Source organism: Emys orbicularis, chromosome 24, assembly GCF_028017835.1.
Source record: "Emys orbicularis isolate rEmyOrb1 chromosome 24, rEmyOrb1.hap1, whole genome shotgun sequence".
In the NCBI taxonomy this organism is placed as follows: domain Eukaryota; kingdom Metazoa; phylum Chordata; order Testudines; family Emydidae; genus Emys; species Emys orbicularis.
This window is the reverse complement of record NC_088706.1, coordinates 14800684-14823910: the sequence shown is the minus strand read 5'-3', so window position 1 is coordinate 14823910 and position 23227 is coordinate 14800684. Positions and strand designations below refer to the sequence as shown.

General features: G+C 39.4%; 1 protein-coding gene across 1 annotated transcript; it reads right to left on the bottom strand.

Annotated features, from left to right (window-relative positions):
- Positions 1 to 170: 170 nt before the first annotated feature.
- Positions 171 to 18303, bottom strand: LOC135894167 (semaphorin-4E-like). Its single transcript, XM_065422219.1, has 14 exons — positions 18195 to 18303; positions 17238 to 17383; positions 13836 to 13895; positions 13153 to 13251; positions 12025 to 12124; positions 10553 to 10663; positions 8887 to 9038; positions 8381 to 8556; positions 4799 to 4955; positions 4190 to 4412; positions 2882 to 2997; positions 2233 to 2399; positions 1992 to 2044; positions 171 to 955 (listed from the first exon to the last, which is right to left on the bottom strand). Exons 1-14 carry the CDS (start codon positions 18301 to 18303, stop codon positions 171 to 173), a joined length of 2454 nt encoding a protein of 817 aa, XP_065278291.1.
- Between the last annotated feature and the right edge of the window lie 4924 nt (positions 18304 to 23227).

Here is a 23227-nt window from a genome sequence, read left to right as displayed (position 1 = left end):
CAGAAAAGGAGCTCAATGCCAACTTTTAACAAATGTTTATTCTTGCAACACATGTTAAACAAATACCAAAAACTGATGTAACCATCTTTTTCAAAAGCAGCAACTGAAAATGAATTTATGTTTAGCAGCTTGGCTCACTAGATTTTGGGCTTGTGATTCCTACTCAAACTTTACATTCCACATTCCTCAATAGGAAACATTGTCTCATCCTCAACCAAACAGCTTTGTGAGCTGCAAGTCCCAGATCTCTTTGTGAGACTTGTGTTGTGTTGTACATTAGTGCTGCGTTCTTCTTCAGAAGGAAAGCTCACAAGTGGTACTGATTCATTAACAGTGGAGGTGTTAGTTCGCGTGGCTGAACTTTTCCTCATAGCGTCCGACCCCTCTGTAGCCAAGGTTGGACCTGGCAAACCATCTGCATTTCCTGTTTTTGAGCTTTTCTCTCTGCTCTTCCAAGGCACAGACAGATGGCCTTTGTAAAAGTTCCAAACCAGCAAGGAAGAAAAAAGGAGTGCAAATCCAGCTCCCAAGAATTTTAAAATAAGCTTCTCTTTTTGGTCTTCCAGGGATTTTTGTTTTGCTGGGTCATTCAGCAAGGAAGAGGATACCAAAGATTTAACCTTCAGAGTTGTGTCTGCATTTGGTTGATTTGTGGTGTAATTCTTAGTAATAATGAAAACGCTGTCCTGTTGGGTATAAAGAACGTAGCTAGCCACAGTAACAGGGAATTCTTTCCCATTAGCGCTCTCTACAGAATGACAGTCATAAAATCCAGCATCAGCCACTGTCACATTAAATATGACTATTCCTCCATCATAAAGCAGGTATTTAGAATCTTCTGCCTGAAGACTGCTCCCATTAAACTTCCACACCATCCTAGCCAGGTTGGACATGGGCGCGCATTTAAGATGAACACTGTTGCCAGTGCTAACGGGACAGTTTTCGACATTATTTCCTGAAATTGTGAAGGGTGGTTTAATTAAAAACAATGAAGCCTTAATTTAACCTGCCTGGCCACATTTATGTTCAAAGAAACATCACGATTAATTAAGGAACATGACACAAAGGACAGTGAGTGTTTTAAGGTGCCTGAATAAACTAGAGAAATCGACAGATTTAACTGTCTCCTCCCATCTGCTAAAAGGGCATGATAGCACAGATTGGTTCTAGCTGGCCTTATTCCCAGTGATATCTAACAGTCTGAATATGGGCTGGAATTCAGGAACTTGAGTTTAAATTCTCACTTTGCCACAGACTAACACAGTATGTAGCCTTGAGTAAATCTCTTCACCTTTCTATGCCTCAATTTCTACACCCAATTTGCACACTTGCGTTCTATCCTCACAAAGCAGTTGTGAGGATTAGATATTGCTTGGACAGGGCTTTGAGGATACAAATGCTTTCGACTTTACCACATTACACTGATGACCTATAATCTGCAATAGCTGCCCCTTAGTTTTCAGTGCAGTTTAAGATTAATGTCCCTAATCCTGCAAACATTTAAAAATTAAAAACTTTTAAAAAATTAATCACAAATTCATATTTTAAAATTTCTCTCTCTGAACCAGCAGTTTTTTTTAAAATAGCTGACTATCTGAGTTGTATTTCTGCAGAGCAATACCAAGTGTCAGTCACAGTAACAGAGTTAACAGGACTTCTTATGTCCCACGTGACTTCTGTAGCATGGGGGGAAACATACCAACAGCCTCAAAAGTCATGGCTCACGTTTTCTACTTTTCATGAGATTAGTGGTTTCAGTCTGAACTAGAATATCCTGACCCCAAGTTCAAAACCGTTAAGAACAAACAAGCCAAATCAGCTCAGTGTTTTCTTGTCAAGAATCAATATCATTTTTACCCCTGGGTTGTATTTTAATTTAGCTAAAATATCAGGCATTTCAATGACCACAGATATATGACCCACATGATAGAATTATTTTCATTTTGTACTATATTTCAACAATATTTTATTAAAGATAAATGTTCACGTACCTATTTTAGGACATTTGGAAGCATCACCATTTTTAACACTCTGAATTAAATCCCTAGAGGAAGAGAGAGATGAATAAAAGAAATACACCATGAAGGCATGTAAAAATGTTCAAACTTTTAGGATATTAGCTGTAGAATGCATCCTGGTTTTGTTACATTTTACTGACTTGTAGAACTGAATTTAAAAAGCAAGATAAATATCAGCTCAGGTATGGACCTCAAGCAATATCTTTTTACTTACTGCAAGTCTCCTGTTTGATTAGCCACTGGAGCACACTTCTCAAAAGACTCAGACCACGCACAATAAGGATCCCTTGCCAAAACACAATCCAAGCAGTGTTTATATCGGCTGCATACTGAAACGGGGAGTTGTACCACTTGGGATGGAGACCCGACATACAGCAGGCCCTAGAAATGCAGCATTGAGCTGTTATTTTATAGCACTGTGAGAGTTTTTAAACTTTATGGCATCCAGACAGCAACTTCTGTGATCTGACAAGAAATCAACTATATTCTTTGAAATAATAGATTACTAATGAAAGAGCATGAGAATATACACAGTGCTTTGCAGAACATATGAAAAGACAAGATTCCTGGCCTGAAGAGATTACAGTCTTCATGAAAACTTTGGGAATTGCTTTTGACTAAAAGTGATATAAATTGCCAAATGTGTGTTTGAAAGTTTGTTTCAGTTATATTAAAATGCAAAAGAAATCTACTTCCACAGATAAAATCTCATATATGCTTTTATTATTAATCAGTGTGATGCTAGAAAAGAGTATGTAGTATATACATAACATCGAAAATCCAGATGCACAGTGTAAAAAGAGGAAGGCCTGAAGCACACCATTATACCAATCCCTTTGCATATGCAGAGATAGAGGATCTACCTTTTTGGAAGACAGTTTAAGAGATTGTACAGGCTCTGGGGACTGAAACAGCTGTATCTCCTCAATAATGAACATTTCCCCGTCGCAGTTGAGAGCTTTATGCAAATATCCATTATCTGCATAAAATGAAATGTATTTTTAAAGAGAAACATGTTCAAACATAACATAACAGCATTTTCACTTCAGTTTTAAAATTCATCAGCCTTTTCTAGAGATTTAGAAAATGAATCTTGAGGACAGGAAATTTCCTAAATGTTCCACAGCAATATTTTCTGCATTCACTTTCTGGTAAGTAAGAAGTAATGATTTTTTTAAGCAATGGAGAAGTCCCTGATTTTGGAAGATTTCCCCACATTGAGGCTCTTCTGATATGGAAGATTTCCAAACAGATCCTCAATGTCCAACAAAACAAACACACACTTTACCTAGAAGCTGGGCTGGAAATTCCAAACTGGCAAGTCAGCTTCTGCTTCCTTGCTCTTGTACAAAGATTTTAACCTTTCCTTCAAGAAATTCATGGCTTTTGGTAATAGTCTTGACCAGAAGTCCCTTCATCCTGTGCAAGATTCACCCATGTGCAGAGAGCCAGCAAGATCTATGCACCACTTATGTCACAGGTAAGGCCCATTTTGCTAGGGAAAGCCAGCTGGGGACATTTCCATGACAAATTTTTTGAAAGCCTTGGTATATTTTGAAGTGCCACTATTCTATATTAAAAGTGTTTAAGTAGAAAATAGCTATCATTGCAGACCTCTTGACCAAAAGAAAACAGTGAGGCTACAAAGAAAATTATTATTCTGAATAAAACTAATGATAACATAGGTTATGAACTATATCTACACAAGCTTTAAAAAAGAAAGAAACAGACAATAAAACACCATTCATCAAACATTACACTAAGGCCTGCTCTACACTCAAAATTTACATCTATCTAACTGCAAACGCAATGGCTTCAATTCAGCAAAGCTCCACCCAAGTCCCACTGATTCAAGCATTAAGAGTTTTACTGAAGGAGGGCCCATAAGATGAAATTTGTCCTCACACAATACACAGTATCTTACACTGGGGAAATAAAGCAGTTCAGCTAGAAACATAACTTGGAGGAAAAAGGAAACTGAAGGCCCATTATATAAAACCCCCTGCCTGGTTGCTGTCTGATACATTATAAAGTGGTAAATTACGACAAAGGATTTTTGGTGCATTATTAGGAGTCAGTAGGAGCCTTTTTGAAGGCTCAGAAAAAAATTCTAAAACGAACTCTTCCATAATAAATCTCCCCCCCCCCCCCACCAAAATAAAACCACTTACCTGTTCCTATAAACAGAACATCATATGTTTTTTTATCTAGGCCAGTGATTCTGTCTACTACAATCGTGGTGTAATTTGAACCTCTTTTCAGTAGCACTGGCCTATCACCAATTGGATTTACAGCATTATCCATTAAAGGGTGGTCTCTAACAAACTGCAGAATTTTATCAGGCAAATCAAGAGAAGTGTTGTATCCAATACTCCGGGCAAAATTATCAATGCACTAGAAACAATGTACAACAAACATAATTACAACCATTTTTATATTCCACCAATTTACAGACAATTGTTACTATGTACTAAACTTTTAGCTATTTCTACCCAACTTCCACAATGGGAATCCATCATTCATTATGCATGAAATTCACCCGGGTGCTGAAGACCTGTGTAAGGATAGTCGCACCCCCTAACCCCTGTGGTAGAGTTGAGCAGGAGGAGTGCCTACTCAGGGGGCCTCCACACACACACACAGACCTGGGATGGGGGAAAGATGTCTCTGTGCTGGCCATGGAACTGCATCTACACTGGCAAAATTTGGACTAGTAATTCTCTAGCAGAAAAGAAAATTAAGAGAATGTTTTCTTTAGAAGAGAATAAATGAGTATTTACAGCACCGGGACGTGGGAGTGGCACTTCTCCCCTGAACACCATCCATTTAACATGGGAATGTTCCACAGTCACTGGCCCTTTATAGTTTCCTTTGGCGAAGACTTCTTGGACAGTTTTCATACTGAATGCACAAACGGCAGAAATATCCAACCTTCCCCTTGGAGGTGAAAAAGAAGCAAGAGAAAATGTGAGTGAGTTATTTTGCCCTTTATGCAGAAGGGAAGGCTGTAAAAACAACTTGCTTTTCACAGGGCATGTTGCTATTTGCTCTTTAGGGTTAGTGAATATGTGTACATAAATACACATCTAAGAAGCGTCAATCACGGATATTGTGATTTACTGAGAAAGGCTTAGGAAAAAGAGACACTGTGTAAAGGATTTTATTTAAAATATATATTTTGTTAAAAATCAAGTAATATCCTCCAAATTAATAAAAACAGCCTAGGAGATGTACACTTTAAGACTAGTTCTTTACGCTTCATTGATAAATTAGGTGACAGCAAGCAGACAGATCTAAGCATCGTGGTTAGTCTCACTTTCTGCTCTCCGCTTTTTATATATAATTCTCTCCTCCCCAAACCCCACTATTTCATCCTGTTATAAAGTATGTCTTTTCCCTTTGCATCCAGTCTTAAATATTTTTCAAAATTAAATCTGAAAGGTTAAATGGATTACAGGTGAACTGGGGGCTTGGGTCAGGTTCTCGCCTCAGTAACAGTAGTTAAGTCCAATGAGACTCCAGTTACTTGAGTTACACTGGATTTACACTGCTGCAACTGAAAGCAGAATGTGGCCCCCTCTCTAACCCATGCTCATAGCTATACTGGCCCTTGAGAAAGCAGACTAGGTACGTAGGGAGAGTCCTCTCATTTGAAGTCCATGATGCTGAAGTGACTGTTTCCACAATCAGAATATGAAATTTAAGAGGAGCCCTTGCAGAATCCTACTAACGCATATTGTGGCCCAAAATCGGTGGTGATGTGAATGGTGGTATAAATTATACAGTATGCATAAACTGATACAGCGGCAAAGTAATGCAACTTCCATGGATCTAGATATCAATCTCAGGGTTTTGATGCCTTTACAAACCACCAAAGCTACCTTTTCACGATTACTTTGCAGTGGTACCCTTTGACATATACAATTCTGCCGCTGGTACATTTTGTCTGTGCCTCTTTATATTATATTACACACACACACACACACACACACACACACACTGAGATCAAATTCATCAGCTGTAAAAACATAGCTTGGAGTCCTGTTTTTATTTTCAGAAAGTACTAGATTAGACAAGTGGGCTTTGACAGATGCTGCATTTGGAAGAAGGGTACTTCAACTTGCAATGGTTTCCTCTCATGAGGGTACTGCTTATCCTGCATCTTGGAAGCCAGCTGTTTCATTTGGTAGAGGAAACAACACAGGAAGAAGTCAGGGTTTTGGTCTAAGTGATAAACAATGTAAATTTAAGTTTAGTTAGTTTTAATTTTTCCACCAGCCTGACAGAGAATGCATAACTCAAGTGTCTGGACTGGCAAAGCTCTTGGCTAGTCTTCAACTAAAAGCTTTAGCCCAGAGATTGAAAACACCTAGCTTCAGCAAATGGCAGTGTTGGCTCAGTCAGATCAAACTAAACAAGTCAGTTCCATTCAAATATGTGGAATAAATAGGGTGACCAGATAGCAAGTGTGAAAAATCGGGACGGGGTGGGAGGTAATAGGAGCCCATATTAAAAAAAAGCCCCAAATATCGGGACTGTCCCTATAAAATTGGGACATCTGGTCACTTTAGGAATAAATGATCAATTCTTATTCTGAGTCCCCGACAAATGGCTGCAATCTGGCCATTAACACGAAAGTGAGAGCTCACTACTGAATTCTGAGATTAATCTGCATTCATTAGAGACAAGTTACCATTGGAGGGAAGGCAGTGAACATATAGACCCTGGAATGGCTACTTCACCAGCTGGAAGCGATAGATATAAACCTAGGACATAAATAACTAGGACGGGCTAAATAGCTACATGCATGAGTTCCATTATAAAAGGATTACATTATTTGTAGTATTACAGTATTGTCTACTCTAGAAGGCTCAACCAAGATCAGGGCCGCACTGTGCTACGCACGGTACAAACACATAGTGAAAGACAACCCTTACCCCAAAGAGTTTACAGTCTATGTGAAGGGTTCACAACTAATCCAAATTCACATAAGCTTGGTTGTAACAAGAGACAGAAGCTCTACAACAGAGGATGGATTTGAATTCATTGTTGATTCTGGTGATAATAGCAACCTTCGGGTACTTTCATAATCTGTTTATTAATATAATTTCCTCATATAATAAAAACAAAAAGAGAAAATGATGCAGAGAGAAAATTATATCTTCAGTGAAATCAATTTCCAAATGAAGTTTGACTTGATAGGGGACGGAGGAGAAAAACATAAACAAACAGTTTTAGCTTTTATGATGCAAATAACTAAACAATGCACCTCAAAACCTCAGGAAAAAAAATTATTTACCTTTACAGTAACTGGAGTTCTTTGAGATGTGTTGTCCATGTATATTCCACTCTCGATGTGCACATGCCCCATGTGCTCAAGATCGGAGCCTTTTGGCCACAAGTGTCTGTTGGAGCCATACATGGGGAAGGCATAAAGAGTGAAACGGACCCAACTGCCATTCATTTCCATAGCAGAATCCAGGTGTTATAGCATTCCCCAATAGTGGGGAAGGAAGGCAGGTTGTGGAGTATATATGGGGACACCACATCTTTAAAAACTCCAGTTACTGTAAAGGTAAGTAACTTTTCTATCGTCTCTGAGTGTTTGTCCATATATATTCTACTCTTGGTGACTCCGAAACAGTGACCTGACATAAGGAGGCAGGTGCTTGAAGTCTACTTGGACAAAGATTGCAGGACACCTCTACCAAAAGAAGCATCAGATCTTGATGCTTCCTCTATGTTGGAATTGCTGCCTTGCATGACAGGCAATACTTAAAATTGAATGACTCAGAATGGGACATCTCCAAGCCACAGTACCAAGAAGATGAGGAAATGAAACAGCAAATAAGGCAGATAAAAACTCCTTAAACTACCCAAAGTTTTCCAACAGGCAACTATATAGACAATTAAGTAAAGATTAGGAAAAAGCGATGCATCAAGACATGGACACTGGGGAGCTCTCTCTCCCAGCAATGGGCAATGAGAAGGAACTGAATGGTGGTTGGGCCATCTCTGACCTTTATACTCTCACTATGTGAGCATGAAGACACTCATAGCACATGCACAACAGCAAGAAGAGACTGCTGGCCAAAAGACACTGACCTAGAGTGCATGGGGGCGCATGAGCACTAAGAGTGGAATATTTATAGACAAGCACTCGAAGAAGAACTTTTCTATAGAACGAATCACAATAGAAAAGCTTTGCTTAGGGGCTGAAACTAATGCAGCAGCAATTCATGTACCAGAAAGCTTTTACATTTAGGTTTACAAAATATCTGAAAACAATTCAGATACACCCAACCTCTGCTTTGAAAAACTATTTCAAAATGTTAGTAATAGATGCATTTCTTGTATCTTACCATTGTTGAGTAAAAATCCCATAAAACATGCTTTCCCGCCAGTCTGCTCTCTTAAGTAAAAAGACATCCTGAACAATATTAAACTGGAAATTTGATTCTGGAACGGAACAGATAAGTCTGGATTTTAAAAATGACGTCCATCTTTTTTGCAATATGCGTTTTCCACCAAGATCACCCTGTATGAAGGGAAAGTGTCATCACTTTAGAGTTTATAAAGCAGGCTGATTTCACTCACATAAACAGACTTGGTAGCACTGTCACACAAGGGCTTGTTCAGTCTTCCTATACGAATCAGAATTTTCAAAGCCAAGAGGTTTGAATGTCATAGGGGGTTCTGAAGAGTCTGGAAGGAGGAGGAAGTGAGTTCAATTATAGAAGCCTGGCAGCAGAATTTTAATTGGTAAGATGGACAATGCAGATGGAACCATGTTTGCTCATTCTGCTATGAAGCTTTATCTAAACTACTTACATACTTTAAACAAAATTACTATACAACAAACACTAACTTTGCAGACACGAGCAATTCTTGACACCAGGAGTTTGTCATAGAATTCAAATTCAACAGCTGTTTCAGTGAAGAACACATAAATTTTATCATCATCTCCATCTGGATTCGATTCACTTTCCCGCACTATATCCATATAGACAAAGCTGGGCTCTGGAATATATAAACACACATAATGCAACAGTTTTTTCTAATGTACAGAACTTAAGGCAGTGAAATACCATACATATCAAAAGTTGGGTTTTTTTAAACTGTAGTAAAATAATGTTTTCTTAGAACAGTGGACAAGGAAAGGACTGGAAAGAGCTTATGAGTTAGTATACAATTAAAAAAAACATCTATCAAAGGGTTAAAATATGTTTGCATAAGTGAAAATGGCCTACTAATTGCCTCTTCACCTTCGTCCTTAATTATTAGCTCACTTTTATCTTTAGTCCTCAATTTAGGAGCTTGCTTTTTCTGGACACAGCAAAATCAATGCATATTAATTTCAGACAGTTAGAGGTACACTGATGCCTATATTAACCTTTTGCAGGAGATGAAATTTATTACCACCAATGCTAAATGAGAACCTTTTACATTTCCTAAAGTAAAGGTTTATGGATGAGTTTAATGCTCATCTATCTCCCTTCCAATTTTATGCAGAATAAGGTTTGTATGGAGAGAGGAACAATTTTATGGACAATAAAGGGGCCTAAAGAAATAAAAAAGCAACACTCCACAAAAGTGAGCACGCCTAGAATAGGTTTTGTGTTTACAGACCCTGCAATACAGACATGCAAGATGAAGTAAGTTAAAGAGGGAGTGACGGACTTAATTCTGAAAAAACTAGGAAATTCAAAGTCAACAGCTGATTTTTTTAGCAGTTTATTTGCCTTTGAGTTTAGGACCTGTATACAAGTTGATATAATAAACTGTAACAATGCCTACAAAGATGCCTTAAGATCCATGGTGTTTATTAATAACAGGACTAGAGAAATATTGAAATACATTACTGATGCTTGTCTATTTGCATTTTGTTAGCCTATCCTATATTAATTAGTGGAGTCTAGCATGCCATGGAAGGTGGTTAGAAAAAAGCTCCACCAACCAGTTTTTGCTTGGCACACTATTCACAGTGTGAAGCACTTGTTACTGTGTATAAGATATACATTTTATTTGAAATACACACACACAAAATCTGTTTTGCTAAATCTACTGCTGCCTGTGCTTATCAAAGAGGGTTGTTAGTTACAATACTGACAGAATTGGGATGAGGTCCTAAACCAGCCTCTGCTTTATTGTGATACTTATTCAGTAACCAACAAATGTTAAAGGTGTTAACATATTAAAAAGTTTCATAATAAAATAAAATTCAACTGAATTTTAAACCAGTATCGAGAAAGACTGAAAATAATTAGGATCTAACATTTGGCTCCCATGCTTCCAGAGTCATAAACTATGTCACTTTTCTGCAGGCATCTTAAAAATGGCAGCTGCCTTTAAAAACAAACAGTGACATGTAATCTAAATCTTTATATATGGCAAGGGGGAGTACCCCACATTAGACTTTCAGAACTCTACACTGGGAAGAAAAATGGGTGCAGTTCTTAATTTTGTGTTAAAAAAATCAAACAAGATGGAATATTTGCCCTGCAGGGGCTAAAATGTGTATAAAAACATCTTACCATTTAGCCAAGATGCTTTAAACTCTGTCCTTAGATGGTTTCTCAAACTGCGAACTATAATAGGCTCAGTGCCCAAGAAGTTGTTTGAAGTGGCTGAATAAAATGCACTATCTGTGAAGAGTTTAAAGAAATAAAAGTGCAAAAAATACTTTTTCTTACAATGCAAAGGAACGGTCATAAGTTATATGTATTTATCACATGCAAATATTTATAGCAAAAGTAACTGGAGGAGCAGCTATAGCTATGATTTTACCTGCTGAAAAGTCTAGGCTGCTGATTTTGCAAGGTGTTGAGCACCCTCAGTTCCTACAGAATTGATTAGGAGTTGAGTCCACGCAGCACCATGCAGAGTTAGGTCCGTAAGATTGTAAGATACTGGGGCAGAAAGGTATTTTGTTTTGTTGGCTTTGTAGACATTTGTCTAAAATGAATCAAGGCTCAACTAGCTGGAAGTTACATGTTGCTTGTAACTGAAGATCTCTGAATGTGAAACTTTTATACACTGATATTGTTCAGAGTATCTATAGGCCCCTAGAGTGGACCTTAAGAAGAGTTAACAGGAAAACGTGAAGAAGATTGCTGTGTGAGCTCTATATTTATCCTCATCACCATTTATAATGAATCATGGTGAACTATGTACACCAGACATCAGTCCTGCTAGGCAGCTTGTTTTCTTAAGAAACAGCCAAGTATCCCCAAAACCTACCAAGTACAAATCTGTTTTATCATTATTCGAAGGTCACCTCTTTTTAAGCAACTTTATGCCAGTCCCTTGAGCAGTCTCTTCAAAATAGATTTCACTCTGTATTTGTGCATAGGTCCAAAATGAGTTGACATGGAGAGGACGCAACATGAATTTAAAGTTCCAGTAAGATCAAAGGATAAATATAAGAATATAGTTTAATAGGCAAAGGACAAAACATACAATGAATGTTTGAAAGCCAACAATTGCTAGGTGGACTCTCAGAGAAGTGACCCAGACGACCACTCTGGTAATCTCAAATGTTGCTAAGGGACATTGAATAAGGTTTCAAGGGTAGTTTTTGCCCAAGAAAGAAAATCTTTTCCATGTGGCTTTCTAGTAATTACATCTGAAAGATTTCACAGTGCCTGTGCGACCTTCAAACATCTGAAACCTAAGAAATTCAAGAGTAAGCAGTTAGATTCAAGGATATCAGATATGGTTGCAAGAGTCATACTAAGAAAATCATTAGCAATTAATCTTTCTGAAAAAATCCCTATCAATGAGCCAGCAGAGGCCAAAAAGGAGATACATATATCAATGCACTAAAAACTGCTCCATTTAGTTTTTCATATAATAGTTTCATCTGTGTTCTCTTCCAACTTTTAAACAACAGATCAGAGGTTAACACTTCATGAACATGCACAGACATCAAATTAGAATTATAGTAGTTGACATCTGATTAGCAGTGAAAAATGATTTAGTCTTACATGGAATTCCCAAAACATACCAACTAACAGAGAAGCATACTTCAGAGTAGGTTCAAAAGGACATCTTCCTCTGCTTTCTTCAGCTTTCCCTTGCAGATGAATATCTGTACTGTTGATGACCTGTTGTAAACAATCATTCTATCAGGCTGAAAGCAAGACTCACATCTGATAAAATAAAATGATTAACAATTTATTTTAAAAGAGAACAATCATGGAGTGAATATGGAAATGTGAGTATTTGTACAAATAGAAATGTATTCAGTCTATTTTTTCTGGGCTTCTTTGTTTTTAAGTAACTACTATGAAAACTCCTCTTTCAATTAATTGACCACTGTCAAAACACCCTGCCGAGAGTCACAGTTTAAATCTGCTGAGTTTATGTAGAGGGTAAGAAACCAAGTAAATACATTTTGGTTTGGAAAATGTATTTCTTTTTAGAATGCATGCTCTTCTATTGGGAGTAACAATGCAAATTCCCTAAATACTGATGAGCAAATTTAAAATCCGGTACAAGTGCCACTACAGCGAAGCCCTCAGTCTTTATAAGTCGCCTGGTATGTGAGAAAGTAAGTTCAAATAAAAAGCTAGGCTCTTATAGGTGCATTTGGTGAAAATACAGCATTCATCTGATTTGCAACCTACTGTCAGCATTTATTAATTATTATTTGTATAGCCTCAACGGTGTTCCTGGCACTCAACTGAAATGTAATCCTGTTTTAACTTTTATTTTTAAACAAAATTTGTTCAAAGCAAAACAAGACTAGATGAACAAAGGAAAGAACTAAGAATAGTGAAATATACATACAGTAAGTAAGCATGAAAAGCATTCATAAATATATGCACAGAGATAAGGCAACAAAATAAGAAACGACAATGACTGTTTCCAGAAATAAAACTTGCTAGCAAAAGATGGAAAATTCAGAAGTCATAACGCAAGCACTTAATGCTGCTGCTAAATTTGTTTCATTATGACCAATCATACATTAAAAATAATTAATTTTTAAAATTAAAAATAATTACAATAAAATAATTAATACTAATTTTCCATAGGAACATTACTTGGAAAGGTGCTTAAAGATCTACCATACTATTCAAACAATTAAATGCACACACAGTAAAGGGTGTATTTAAGTATATAAAATGCTTACCATGTAATCACAAGCTGGGTAAAATGCATTGGTTCCACAAACATATAAGTTAGTGTCATTTATCTTATGAAGGAGGAGGATGTAGTTTCGGCAATCTACCTGAAACAGAAAAAATAATAGTAAATTTTCATACCTTAGGGGCGAGAGCATGAAGGCTTTCAGGTGCCTTCACAAAAAGCAAGCAAGACCTTAAAACACAGAGAATGTGTCCAAATACACTGGACTCAAGCTCAACAGATAAATTAAAGAGTAACACAAATTTTAATACTCAACAATTTTCAATATCAGATCTTAAAAGTATGTTTACAGAAATTACTAATCACGTATATAGTTGTGCAAAGCCCAGACCCAGAAAAGCACTTTAAGAACATGCTTACCTTTAAGCATGTAAGTAGTCCCAATTGATTTCAGTGTTACTGCCCACATGCAAAAGTGCTTTGCAGGATCAGGGCTTAAATATGCATAGCACTATATAGATAGAGGGTAGTGCCAAACAGACAACAGTCTGAAAAGAAATGCAAGACCAAATGCATGCAGTGTGGGGTGTGTCAGAAGTGTAGTCACTGTAAAAGAATAGAAGTTTCAAAACCAGATTCCTATATACTTGCTTATTGTTTTTAAAAAGCTATTCAATATGGTAACTTATTTAATAACTAGGTCGTGAAAACAAACACTTTACCTACTTTGTCCTTTCCTCTGCGAATGCATTCCAATTGTCTATCCCTTGTTGCGCACCAGTCCTCCTGGAACCCAAAAAAGATCCCATATTTAGCACACTGTGATTTTTGGTCTAAAATTCTAAATGTAAAATCAAAACCAAAATAAATCTACATTTTGGTTTAAAGAGCAAACCCAACTGCCCCCTTCATGGAGATTCCCCTAGCAGTGGTGCTGGTGTGATGCCACTGCATCAGGAGAGGGGGCTAGATTTAGGAGTTACCCCAGGGGTAAGTGCCCCCAGAACACAGACCCCATGTAAGCAGGGGCTTTCTGATTGGGCTGGGCAATGAGTTCCTGGATTTGGCCTTTACGGAAGGTCTTTGGGTTGTCACGTGGGACACAAGATGCTAAAAGCACATTTTGAAAATGAATTACATCCAATGACTTCACTAGAATACTGTAGTGGAGGTCACAAAGCACAGGCAGTTTCCCCTATAGACTCCGCAACATGCTCAGCCACACCCAAATCCTGTAAATTGTTCTGTGTGAGCAAATGCCTCACTTTCATTGGGGTTTTGCACAGGCATGTAGAATTCACCTACATGGAACAGCTTACAAGATGAGGGCCCCAGTTTATACAGAAACCCCACAGAACACACAACTTCCTCATCAGAAGGCATGTCTTTCAAATCGGATCTAAATTTATAAGCCTCATAATATCTTGGTGTCCTTTCACTTCTATTCTTGTAAATTGTTTACATAAAAAAATGCCATATCACAAAACAGGTTTCATGAGAGAGGAACCTAAAAGAATCATTAAACCCGCTTCACTTGAAGTCAATGAGAGTTGTGGGTACGCAGCACCTTAAAAATTAAACTATTACAATCTAAAGGCACAAATCAGTATGATACAGAGCTGCACAACAGAAAAAATAATACAATGCTATCCAACAGAGCTAACTCTGAGTGGCTGCAGACTTTATAGATTTGTATCTTTCATGGCACAGCTGTGTCTTCAGTTTTAAAAACAGGAATTACAAAGAGATAGGTAGGCAATGACTGATGCATATTACCACCTTGAACAGAGGTATCTATTTACCTTGGATTTATGAAAATATTTCAACAAAAATAATAATCGTGTTGTGTCATTTAGGTCATTGTTCCACATGAGGGCATTGGTGGGTTGAGATGCAATCTACAGTAAGAGAGCCAAGAGGTTTTAAGTGGTAGTTACTGTGCTGCTAACAGCACCCCTGAGGTTTTATAACCCATAGCTTTATCACTAACTAAGATGACTTGGGTCCTGATCCTGCAAGGAGGAGAGTAAATCAACTGAGGTTCTGAAAAAAAACAACAAGGAGTACTTGCGGCACCTTAGAGACTAACCAATTTATTTGGGTATAAGTTTTCGTGGGCTAAAACCCACTTCATCAGATGCATGGAGTAGAAAATACAGTAGGCAGATATATATACACAGTACATGAAAAGATGGGAGTTGCCTTACCGAGTGGAGGGTCAGTCAACTCCCATCTTTTCAAGTACTGTGTATCATAGAATATCAAGGTTGGAAGGGACCTCAGGAGGTCATCTAATCCAACCCCCTGCTCAAATCAGGACCAATCCCCAACTAAATCATCCCAGCCAGGGCTTTGTCAAGTCCGACCTTAAAAACCTCTAAGGATGGAGATTCTACCACCTCCCTAGGGAACCCATTCCAGTGCTTCACCACCCTCCTAGTGAAATAGTGTTTCCTAATATCCAACCTAGACCTCCCCCACTGCAACTTGAGACCATTACTCCTTGTTCTGTCATCTGCTACCACTGAGAACAGTCTAGATCCATCCTCTTTGGAACCCCCTTTCAGGTAGTTGAAAGCAGCTATCATATCCCCCACTCATTCTTCTCTTCTGCAGACTAAACAATCCCAGTTCCCTCAGCCTCTCCTCATAAGTCATGTGCTCCAGCCCCCTAATCATTTTTGTTGCCCTCCGCTGGACTCTTTCCAATTTTTCCACATCCTTCTTGTAGTGTGGGGCCCAAAACTGGACACAATACTCCAGATGAGGCTTCACCAATGTCAAATAGAGGGGAATGATCATGTCTCTCAATCTGCTGGTAATGCCCCTACTCATACAGCCCAAAATGCCGTTAGCCTTCTTGGCAACAAGGGCACACCGTTGACTCATATCCAGCTTCTCATCCCCACTGTAACCCCTAGGTCCTTTTCTGCAGAACTGCTGCCTTAGCCACTCGATCCCACGTCTGTAGCAGTGCATGGGATTCTTCCGTCCTAAGTGCAAGACTCTGCACTTGTCCTTGTTGAACCTCATCAGATTTCTTTTGGCCCAATCCTCTAATTTGTCTAGGTCCCTCTGTATCCTATCCCTATCCTCCAGCGTATCTACCACTCCTCCCAGTTTAGTGTCATCTGCAAACTTGCTGAGGGTGCAGTCCACGCCATCCTCCAGATCATTAATGAAGATATTGAACAAAATCAGCCCCAGGACTAACCCTTGGGGCACGCCGCTTGATATCGGCTCCCAAGTAGACATGGAGCCATTGATCACTACCCGTTGAGTCCGATGATCTAGCCAGCTTTCTATCCATCTTATAGTCCATTCATCCAGCCCATACTTCTTTAACTTGCTGGCAAGAATACTGTGGGACACCGTATCAAAAGCTTTGCTAAAGTCAAGGAATAACACGTCCACTGCTTTCCCCTCATCCACAGAGCCAGTTATCTCATCATATATCTTCCTACTGTATTTTCCACTCCATGCATCTGATGAAGTGGGTTTTAGCCCACGAAAGCTTATGCCCAAATAAATTTGTTAGTCTCTAAGGTGCCACAAGTACTCCTCGTTGTTTTTGCTGATACAGACTAACACGGCTGCCGCTCTGAAACCTGACGTTCTGAGCAATCTCATTTCCAACTAAACTCAGTGATGCTCAACATTTTGCAGCACCAAGAAGCAAAACATACAAAAAGGTCCTTACTTTTATTGTCATTACAACATGCACTCATATGCATTAAGCACATTGAACCCAATCTGGCAAACTCTTACTCATGTGAATAATGATAAGTAGTCCAACTGCTTTCAACGGTTCTACTTACATAAGGGCCAGTCACAGGAGTAAGAATTTGGCCTTTGCTCTACATTTTCCCAGATCTGAAAGGTCCATTATCATCACTGAGCACTACACTGAATTTGTAACCTCTTAAGTACAGTGCTCAATATTCCTACCGGAAAAACTTCACAGCCAGTTGTAATTCCCCAGATCATAGGAGTGAACATCTATCTCATACTAACATTTGCAAGACATTGCTTTGTTGTCTTTAAAGATCTGAAAATTAAATTTCAGAAAAAATATAGCCTTAAGCAAGACAGGTTTTTTAAAAAGGGATAAATAGTTGTTCAGCTTACACTGGCTATTTCTCTTGAGATGTCATTCAAATCAAGTGCAAATATAGCATCTCTGGCTCCAACAAATAAGATATCAGTTTCTTCACTCACCAAGAGTGTGGAAAAATTGGATAATCCTGGTTTCATAAAAGTTTTTATATTTCCATCTAAAAACATACAAGTTATAAAGTTATTTTAAAAATTATTTGCTGCTAAAATACCATTGCCATGAAACAAAAATACCAGACTGAAAAAGGGATAGCAGTGAGACAAAGGCTTATATTTTATTCACATTTTCCAGGATCGTGTTTTAAATAATTTTCATTATATATAGATATTTTATTTCCACTGTTATATAGAAACATAACCAACACAAAATCATTATTAACTGGACACCAAAGTCTCCAGCCACGAGATTTAATGTTAGGGTAAATCACAGCAGAACATGCATACAAGAATCTGGGGGAGAAAGAGTGACCAATGGTGTTGAAAACTGTGTTGTCTTCAAGATTATCACAAAGGGTTCTTTGCATGAAAAGCGAAACTCTTCTACCTGTTAGATCTCACAAGTTAAGTAGATTTGGAATGTGTCAGTACTTGGATGGGGAAATGCTAAGGGATGACAAAAGATGGGTTGGTTATGCAGTAGGTGGCATTCTTTTCTCTGAGCCTTTACTGAAAATCAATGCCTCAACTTGGTGTTAGGTGACACTGTGTTATTGAAAGTACCATCTTTCAGATGACACATAAAGCCTAACATGTGAAAACATCTTGTGGGGATTAAAGATAGGATATCATAGCATTCAAGAGACTGGAGTTCATAATACTAGTATCCTGGTCCTGGTCAAAAGCTAACTGAAAATAAAGTAATTGTTGTTTCAGTCAGTTTAGCTGGCAATTCTTACATCCCTACCACACAGAGGGAACCCTACTACTCTTCAGCATGTATCTTTAACACAAGAGTTTTATCACACTTACTTTGGTATGTTACTGTTTTTCTGGGAATGCAGCTCAGGACAGAGGCTTCCATCTGTTGCATTAATCCATAAACAAGATAGAGACAGAGGACAGCGGTGGTGCCACTCATTTTCAGAAATCCAGTTAGAATATAATCTATCTAGTTTTAATTCCTTGAAATTTGAATATTTACAGTCAGCATTTTCTGTATGGTTCTTGAAAATATCTTGTTAGGAGGTCTCAGATGTAAATATCTGTAGTTTTTAACATTTTATGAAGCTTGTGCAAATCAAAACAGCCTTTTAAATTGTTCTATTTGCAAATAAACTTTTTCACGAACATCCAATAGACATACCCTAAAATTAAAAGCAGTTTAAGATCAATTCAACTGATTACCTTCGACTGATTAAACAAAGATCAATTACCTTAGCGTTCATAACAAAAATGCATTCTGCACTCTTAAAAGGCTTTTTTCGTTTGTATTTTACAGCTACCTTGTACATGGGTAGCCATTCCTACCTGACACTAGTCAACCTTTGTCTGTATGAATGAATGTTTTGATCAGATCTACTGCATCCTGCAATAAGCAGGCACAACAGAGGTAACGTAACAATGTGCGCAGCTTTCGTTTAGATTATTTTTGCTTTTGTGTGTTTCTGTCTCAGCTGTGTTTCAGGTCTTTGTTCCACAGTGGTAGACTTTATCTGAATCCATGGTCTCCTTTTGGGAGAGAAAGGATCTGAAATATGTTCTTTGTGCAATTGTACCAAAGTGAACGGAAAGGCGTGTGGGTAGGTGGGAGGCAGGGCCGGCATTAGATTGCTGGCGCCCAGGCCAGAAACTAAGGAGTCCAAGCCCGAACCCCGCCACCCGGGGCTCAAACCAAAGCTTGATCATCTAACCCTGGCAACTGCCCCACTTTCTGCCCCCTAATGCCACCCCTGGTAGGAGGGCATCACTGGACAGAGCTCAAAAGCCTATGTTGTGTGAAGTCCACAAGGTCTCAGTTACTCAGTAGAAGTTATAACAAACGATCCCAGCCTCCAGTTCCTTCTCCCACCCATTTACTCCTTCACCAGGCTGCACCCGAAAGGGGCTCTGGGCTGTGGGAATGACGCTCGCCCGCAGGATGGGGGCATCTCCAACACAGTTTTCCCCTCGCAGGAGAAAGGAAGGCCAGGGCACGCTTGCCTTCCAGCAGCCAGGACACTGCCTGGTGTGTCTGGGGCCTTCGCCATCACCCAGCTCCCCCAATCCAACCCCTTCTACGGCTCCTGGGGTGGGGGCCGCTGCTAGACGGTAATGGAGCCTCAGTGACTTGCAAATACACTGCAAAGCAGGTCCCAATGGAGCCTGCTAGACCCCTCCAGCACCCTGATACCCCCCCTCAATCCCCCAAGAACCTCCACAGCCCCACCCCTCCCTCCAGGAAACCAGGGCCACCCCCCATCTCACATCCTGACCCCCCCAAGCTCCCCTTCCAACCCTCAGGGAACCCCCTCAGCCAGCCCCACCTCACTCCAGCACTGGAGCAACCCCCGCCCCCCAACTGCCGCATTACCCGGGAGGAGACGGTTGGGCCCCCCCACGCGCCCCGGCGGCCCAGATTCCCGCGGCGCCCTTCCCTGTGCGCCACAACCCCGCTCCCAGCCCCACTCCCCTCGACACGGGGCCCCCTGCCCTGCCCCACTCGCCCTAGCCCAGCCCCCTGATTGCACCCCCCTTCCCGCCCGCTTCCCGCCCGCAGCGGCGGCTCTCCGGCCCCGCACACGGCGACCCCAAGCCGCTCGGAGCGCTCCGGACGGGACAAGCTTCCCCCGGCCCCCGCGGGAAAGGGCAAGTCATTTCCGTTCGCCTCTGCCAAAAGCAAGATCGAGGCACCCGCTGCACGTGTCAGGGGAGCAGATTGAAGGGTTGGCCGACTGGCTCTTAAAAGTCTCCGAGCCTCGCAGCAGCCCCGCCTCCTCCTATTGCCCTTAAACCCGAACAACCCCGCCCCCGAGGGGTCGCTGTTGGTGCGGTAAAGGGTAAGAAGGTGTTTTCAAATATTAATTTGCAAAAATAACATCAAGGAGCATCATAAATGAGGTTAACATTTCAGATTCACTTTTTTTTTTTTTGGCTTGCTGGCTGCAACTGCCACATTTAGGGCACCTGCACGTTTCAGAAGTGTTTCAGCTACAATTTTTGCTTTTAGTCTGCACTTTTAAATTGGTGACACTACCAAACTGATCAGTGCTGAAGCATTGTAGGGAGGGGAGGTAGGTAACATACTACATTTAACTAAGTGGAGCTTTGCTTGAGCGAGTGTGAATTTCTTTTATAATTCTTTAAATACCCTTTTTTCCTCCCTCATGCCTGGTTGCTGTACCCATTCTGTAGGAAAGAACACTAGAAAAGCACCGGGGAATTATACCAAGAAACAAACAACAAAATGGGACAGCAACTTAGACCGTCAACTTGTTTTGTATAATCTTTTTTAGTACTCATGGAAAGCAACTAAAATACACGTGATGAAATAAACTTTTATCCACTCCAGCTTCATCTCAGAAGAGCCAATGGATAGAAAACCTACTTTAATAGCTGTTTGCAGTGTGGTTGTAGCTATGCTGGCCCCAGGACATGAGAGAGACAAGGTGGGTGAGGTAATATCTTGTATTTGGACCAACTTCTGAGAGAGACAAGCTTTTGAGCTACACAGCACTCCTCTTCAAGTGATAAATCCAAATACCTTCAAAGGTTTAGTCAACTAAAAGGGTACATTTTCTCCCACTTGAAATAGAACAATAGAGTAACTAAGGAGTCCCTCAGGAGAAACTGACACCATTGCATTTATATTTACCAAAGTTTCCCTAAAAATTTGCGGTATTAGAACCCAAGGAAAATCAATTACAGATAAGAGACCTATTAGTCATCCACTCCACTGACTTAATAATGTAGAATTTTTTTCTCCACTGTACTATATTGTCTAGTGTTTTGACTCTTCCAGTTAAGTGCTTTAGTAGATGGTATTTTCCCACTCACTTCTTGTAAGATATTATTAAAGTAAAGTAGACAGAGTGGAAAAAGTTTTTCCTAGTATTTAGCACATTTCCTTTTCAGCTTTATCCCATCTCAGGTTATACACCTGAAATAGTTTCTCTTCCTTTATATTTACACCCTTCACATTTTTTTAGATTACAGCAATACATATAAATGGTTTGTGCATAGGTTATGCATTTAGATACTCCTAGTCAGCCAGACCTAATGTGTTACAGAATAGGACAGAATACAGCTGCAATCTGTATTTGATATATGGGGGTATGTGTGTTGAGTGGGGGGTGTTGCACGTCAGAGTTGACCATGCATTACCAGCACAGAGGAAAAAGATAATATGTAAATAACCTAGCTATTGATCAGACTTAAAATAACACCATAGCAGGTGGCTCTTATTTTCCACTGATTGTACTGTGATTTGACTATGTAGCCTCCATAAAAGTCAGGAAATTTTTTAAATAGATTATGTTCCTAATGCTATGTATGGAAAAATGGTTGTATTTTCTGAAATAACAGGTCCTACAATTCCTTCAAATGGGGAATGCTAGATGATTCCGACTGTCTAAGATGTTTCCACCATTAGCTTCTGCCTGAGCTGGTCTTTTTTAAACTAGGACATGTAGGCAAAGTGACAGAATAAAAAGATACATGCAAATCATTTTTCTTTATTAATACTCAATGAGATAGTAGCTGGATAATGCTTCCCTTAGCTACCAGCCCTTCAGAGTTAAGGCTTTGCCCATGCAGTAGTTCAAGGGCAAAACTGCAATCTTTTAAATACATTCTTCTGGCACAAAGCTAAAGAGAGCACACTAGATGTCAATGCTTTTTAAACAGCAATGACTTTATTGCCCAGAGCTAATGCAAACATTTTCCACACCTGCCCTCATTTAGCAATTTATCCAAACAAGGTTCACAAAAGCTATTTATTTCAAAAGTAATCACATTATGTTGTCCTTAAATGTATTCTCATTTAAACTGATTACTGTTCAACCCTGCAATCTGGCTGTGACTCACCAGCCACAGCCATGAAATACGGTGAATGAGGAGGATAGTACAGAATCTTCATGCATGCAAGATAGAAGATGAAAAACTATCTAAGAATGTATTTTTATGCATCAAAATTTGTTATATTTAGAAGAGGGCCAGACTTATTTTGGGCAAAATGAACCACAACTAACTTTAGCCACAGCAGAACAGAACATCAATACAAATAAAAACAGTGTGCTGTATTTAAGAAGCTTAATATTTCTTCATTTTTAAATATTTATATATTAATGATGCTGTAGATTTTTGTAAATTTTATAAACAGGAAGAAAATATATTATTGGTATTACATACCATTTAAGATATGCAAGCAACAGAATAAGAACAGTTGTATTAGTCCCACACATCTGTTTCAAATAACAGTGCATTATTTGCACAGGAGATTCTTCTGCTCCATTAGGGCACCTTTCAAGCAAACAAATGAGGAGTCTCCCTCCCCTGACCCTACACTTAGTACTCCCCACCTCCGTACAGCTACCAGGAACTGTCAGTACCGGAGCAAGGGACAGCTCTTATACTGGGGTTTGTATCTCTTTCCCAAATTACCAAACACTGAATAGGCTTTACTTCTCCAATGACTCTTGTACAGCAACTATTACTGATGAAATGTTTCACTTTGCTGTGGCTCCACCCTGCCCCCCAAATGGTCAGATTTTAGTTATTTTTTTATATATATAAAGCTATTTTTGCTTGTTGTTTGAAACAGCTCAATGCTCCAGCGATAATCACAGAGATAAGGTTTGGCTCCTGGGATGTAGGAGCCCAGAACATAACTCTCACATTCTGGCTGGTACAAACTGGAATTGGCATTCAAGTCAGAGGTAACACCATGGTGCCCTTGTTTAATGCACTGGAACCCTAGGAAAATCAAATAGCTCTGAAATAATCCCAAAAGCAACCCTGTAAATGGGTGATTTTGTAGCGATATAACACTATATAATCCCAATTTCATGTATCAGTACCAAAGAAGT